The sequence below is a fragment of the Lissotriton vulgaris genome, chromosome 2_1 (assembly GCF_964263255.1).
Source record: "Lissotriton vulgaris chromosome 2_1, aLisVul1.2, whole genome shotgun sequence".
Taxonomy (NCBI): Eukaryota; Metazoa; Chordata; class Amphibia; order Caudata; family Salamandridae; genus Lissotriton; species Lissotriton vulgaris.
Genome location: NC_141687.1, coordinates 334,561,624 through 334,567,248, shown reverse-complemented (window position 1 = coordinate 334,567,248; position 5,625 = coordinate 334,561,624). Strand labels below are relative to the sequence as shown.

At 48.9% G+C, this 5,625-nt stretch overlaps 1 protein-coding gene across 1 annotated transcript; it reads right to left on the bottom strand.

The window, feature by feature from the left end:
• Positions 1–598: 598 nt before the first annotated feature.
• On the bottom strand, positions 599–2,099 carry BHLHA9 (basic helix-loop-helix family member a9). Its single transcript, XM_086958542.1, has one exon. It carries the CDS (start codon positions 2,095–2,097, stop codon positions 1,297–1,299), a length of 801 nt encoding a protein of 266 aa, XP_086814668.1. The 5' UTR covers positions 2,098–2,099; the 3' UTR covers positions 599–1,296.
• Between the last annotated feature and the right edge of the window lie 3,526 nt (positions 2,100–5,625).

Below are 5,625 nucleotides of genomic sequence, written 5' to 3'. Positions count from 1 at the left end.
GTGGCGAAAGGGGGATTCTGCTCACTGAGTAGTATGTGGTACTGGGCACGGCAGAGGTGCATTGGAGGTGCTGTGAGGGGGGCTTCTGCTCACTGAGCAGTAAGTGGCACTGGGCACGGCAGAGGTGCATTGGAGGTGCTGTGAGGGGGGCTTCTGCTCACTGAGCAGTATGTGGTACAGGGCACGGCAGAGGTGCATTGGAGGTGCTGTGTGGCGGGTCTCTGCTGACTGCGCAGCATGTGGCTTATGTTGAATGGCAAAGCGTGTGTACGGGAACAATTTGTGTATTCAGGAGAGTCGGTGTTCCCTACGCGGTCCGCAGAAACACTCCCGATAAACAGCATTCTGAGCACGACTCTACCCTTTAAGGGGGAGGGGGGGACATAGAAACATTCTTATTAATTGAAGAAACCTATTTTCTTAGAGTGTCTTTGAAAAATAACGATAGCACTGCTAACAGTTATTCACATAGGCAAAATATTCTTAAAACGAAAACATCTCTTTAAATTAAAAACGGAAAAATACAATCATAAATTTGACAACAATAAGAGGATTTGCATAGTATGAAAATCTTCATTTTACTTTATTCCATCGACCTCAATTATGGCTGTTTCTATTTTCACAGGTTTACAGCACCTTTAACAGTGCCAAAGTTGAGAATAAGCACAGTCCCTCTTATTTCAGCCAAGGGGCTGCAAAGTAAAGGGTCGCCTTTGCGCGGACGCCATTGTAAAGAAAAGAGTGAACATGCTTGGACAAAAAGTCTTGAAGCCCACAGGCACTGTTATTTAAATGACATGACAGTGCAATGGTGCCTCACATCACTGGTATTTCCTGGCATGTCCTGCAACATGCAAGGGGCTGCAGTTCATACAGAGTCCTTTCATTGTCCTAGGGAGCGCCTCTTATGAAAGTCACATGTCCAAAGTAAACGCTCCCCGGGTGAATGGTGCACTTACAGAATCAGACTGCCAACTACCATTGATCATAGTTGCCCTAACAGGGTAACAAAGCATACCTCCCGACAGCACCTCCCTCCCGCTAGCAGTGTGTAGGCTGGGGCCTGAAGCTGACTTCTGGGCGCTTAATTCAGTACCTCGGGGCATTTGTTACAAGCTGCGATACCAACCAGTCAAGGCCTAGCGTTTCTTAGGAAGACTCTCTAGGCCTAGGGTGAATATCAGAAACGCGCCGCACGTACCAAATGAGGGCAGGAAGGGGTGTCACCCCCAGGTCCTTCAGAACATCCCCTCGCCCGTCTTTCCAAAGAGCGCTCTGAATGCGCACACAGCGCTGTCAGTGGATGGGCAGTGAATGCTGGTAGCCTGCACTGGGAAGGAATCCAAACTGCCACTGGAAATGTCCCGGGGAAGACTCCATAAAGTTGTCTGTGTGATTCTGGTGGCACGTGCTTCTCACCGCATCATGGTAGTTCGTGTTGGGGTAGTAGGTCGGGCTGGGCATCAAGTGTTCCTCTTTGGGGCTTCCGTAGTGCGAATGGAAGAAGGGATTCTCTGTCGAGAACCGGGAGTAGAGCGGGGATGGACTCTGCTGGAAGTGTGCGAGGTCACCATAGTTGGCAGCCGAAGGTAGAAGGTGACTGTCTGAAGGGATGTGGAAAGGCTGCGCGGCGCCGCGCGTGGCCTCCTGCGTCATCGCGCCCTCGTGCCGCAGGTGGCACTCCGCGTGGCCGCACGACCATTTTGGGGCCGGGCTGGAGTGCAGAAAGGTGGAGAGCGTGGAGATGCGGTTGATGGCCCGCCTCAGCGTGGCTATCTTGGAGAGCCTTTTGCCACCAAGGTCGTGCTTCAAGGTCAGGCGCAGGGCGTTGAAGGCTTGGTTGTAGTCCAGGATCCGTTTGCGCTCGCGCACGTTGGCGGCCACTCTCCTGGCCTTGGACCTCACGGGCCGGGCTCTCTTCTTCACCTTGGCCTCCTCGGGGTCACTGGCGGAGTGAGAGGCTTCGCTGTCCTTGGAGTCCATTCGCAGGAGCTCTGGGTCAGGGCCAGCCCGGGCGTCGTCTCCTTCCAGGTCATCGTCAGAGTAGTCAGACTCTGTCATGCTCATGGCGGAGGACCCTGGCTCTGCTTTAGGCATGATGCTGCTGCGCGTCTGTGGACACCACACTTGGCAAGCTGTTTTTAAGCAAGTGTTTGCGCTTTGACTTCCAGAAATGGGCAGACACGCCTTCTAAACCAAACCAGCCCACTTAAAAAAAAACACCCTTAATGGCTCGCTTAAAGGTAACACGTGGTTATCTGCCTGATATCCCCATAGCTCATTTTATGACCTGCCTCAGGTGAGCAGGTAATGGGAAGATGGCATTTCCACAACATACCCGAGGAAGGCTGCGCTGGAATGAACCCAGCATTACAGACATCGCCCAGTCTGTCCCGTCAATAAAAAAACTTCATTTCATCTTGACGATTCACCTTTCTTTTCTGATGATTAACCTTCCAAAAACTCGTCCAATTAAGGTAGAGGTTTTACATACCGCTCAAAGGGAGCCGAGCAGAGGCTGCAGAGGGCGGGTTCTCTTGATGTAGAGAGCTGTCCCCCGGTGCCATAAATCAACCTGGCTGTAAAGTTGTACTGATGTGTTAATGAGGGACTGGAATGCTTTCTTCAGAGCATTATTAAAAGAAAAAGGAGTAGCGTCCTTTCCAAGCATTATTAGGTCTCAAACTCACAACTCTCACTATAACGCCCAAATCACAAGGCCCTGATTTCCAGGGTTTTCTTGCACATGATTTGGCATTTAGTGGGTTGCGATATAGTGTCCTGGCACAATGTCACTTAATAATAATAATAACAGTAATAATAATATACCTGTATATACAGTAAACAATTCTCACATTGTGCAAACTACTTAAGAGACGTTTAAAAGGGGCAACTCAATGTCAGTTATTTTTTAACTTCAGAAAAATAAACAGCTGTGTCAGGAATTAATCTGTAACCTGGCGTCTACACAGATACAGGTGATCAGCCTACTGAGCTACCTTACCAGCGGAAGCCAGCTGAAGTCTTGTTACACATATCCTAGTATTTATGAGTGGCTCACAATAAACGTAATCTTGATTACAGCCCACAACACTACAACTGTTGCTTATGCAGCCAACACCAATTTGTTCATATGGGCACCTCCAGGTCCCAGAAGATCTCAATCGGCTGGTGAGCTTCTAACACTGTGATGCTGTCCCCCGTCATTTTCAACCTTCTGTTAGAGTTTCTTGGTGCTGTAATTGCGGACAATTGCGAAAAGAACAGATGATGGACGGAATGCTGAACAAATCAAACATTCACCCCTAGTCACAGATCTAGGTTAAATCCATCGTTTTTTGCACGTCATTTCAGTTCAGACCCAGCCATTTGCAAATCAGTCTTGAACCTACTCCCCATGGGAACAGTCCAGCAGGAACACCCAGGCCAGGTCTCCTCCCTTGACCAGAAACAAACATCCTGGGAGGTTTTGGGATATCACCCCATATTAGTCAGGCTCAACTGCATCGGATGGCATAGCAAGCACGGGGCACATGTTGGAGCATACCCTTCCCATTTAAGGCGACAAATGCAAAAAGAACAGATGATGGACGGAATGCTGAACAAATCAAACATTCACCCCCAGTCACAGATCTGGGTTAAATTAATTGTTTTTTTGCACACCACGCATTCCAGTTTAGACCCAGCCATATAAAATCAGTCTTGACCCTGTAATTGCTGATAACAACTATCCATGGGCAGAGAACTCCGCTCCGCTGGCGGAGCTTGCAGATTTTTGCATACTCTGCGTTCCGCAGAGAACGCGAAGTTTATGCAAAACTACGACTCCGCAGTGGTACGGAGTTCAGCCCCGGACCCTCCCCACCTCCACCCCCTCAATAAATGTTTTAAAAATAAAAATAAAAATGAAGGTAAATTAAGCACACTTCTTTATCGCGCCGTATCCGGCTGCCCTCCTCCTCCTTGCCGTGGTCATGCAGAATCCCTTACGTCTGACATAAGTCATGGTAGGACTGCACATGCGTGCCCAGTCCTACGGCCACGACGTATGTATGACGTAGGGGATTCTGCAGGATTACGGCGAGGAGGAAAAGGGCAGCCAGAGACGCCACAAGAAAGGTAAGAGTGTTTAATTTACCTTAATTTTTTATATTTCTTTAAAAAATATTGATTGAGGGGGGCTGGATGCGCAAGTGGAGCGGTTCTCCACTGAGTTTTTGCCCAACTCTGTGGAGCTCCACGTGGAGCAACTACTCCGGCTCTGCCCAGGCCTAATAAAAACATTAAAATTTACCATTATGCTGACGATACACAACTATGTTTGAAAGCCTCCTCTTCTCCAGATATTCATCACTTCAAACACTGCCTCTACATAACACCAGAGCTGGATGTCTAGCACCTACTTGAAGCTTCGGCCCACCAAACCAGTATTCCTTCTATTTACCAAAATACAAGCAACAATTAGTCCAATTATAGCAAAAAGCCACATGAATCTGGACAGATTTGAACTCCAACTTTCACCCCACACCAAGTCACTTGTTTCAACCTCTGCCAAATGTCATGCTGAATGACCACACCAACAAAACCGAGATGGCCTGGTACCAGCTGTCTCTGCTTTACAAAGTGAAACCATTCCCACACAGAAAGTCACTTTAAAACTGCTGGTCAAGCCCTCATACTCTTGCATCTGGATGATGGCAAAGCTTGGGACTATGGCCTCCAAGACTTCTCACTCGCTCCCTTAAGAACATCCTGCATTCTGCAGCACTGCTCCTTCAGGCTCTGAAGAAATATGACCAAATCACCTACACTCTTGATGGAAAACTCCGGTCTTCCCTTGATAGCCTGCATCATCTTCAAAACCAGCAGCATCATTTATAATCCACCTCTGCCTATCTGGATGACAAGCTCACCATCTTTACCAATTCTCTATATACATGCAGTCATGACACGAAAAAGCAGAGGCTAAGAACTGCAAAAAAGAAAAAAACAAGGCAATAGGCCTTCTCTGTTTAAGCACCGGGATATTTAACGATAGCCCTACATCCATCAGGTTTGACCCAACCCTGCTCTAATATAGGAAAGAGCTATACATGCAACTCTTTCACGCCACTATTTCATGATACAGCAACAGTCCTCAAACCAGAAAGCTCTTTTTAGGTCTCGCCTGCCGATGCGCTTGCGCATTCGAGCTGGCGAGAGTATAGGGGCTTTCCCAGAGTTTAACCAGACTGGCGATTTGATGCAGTGCATGTGCGCTTTTAGCTCAATGCGCAAGCGCAATGAGTTAAAATGCGCGTGCCCAGCATCAAATCTCCAGCCATCGCCATCTGTTCCCCAGCTTGGTGCCGCCAGCACCTCCCCACTCTCTCCCCGTACACAGCCTTACTCGCATTTCTCCTCCCCCTCCCCAGCCGCCAGCACCTCCCCTCTCTCTCCCCGCACACAGCCTTACTCGCATTTCTCCTCCCCCTCCCCAGCCGCCAGCACCTCCCCTCTGTCTCCCCTCTCACAGCCTTACTCTCATTTCTCCTCCCCCTCCCCAGCCGCCAGCACCTCCCCTCTCTCTCTCCCTGCACACACGCTCTTTAACTTGTTTTCTCTCTCTGTCCCTTATCTCTAGCT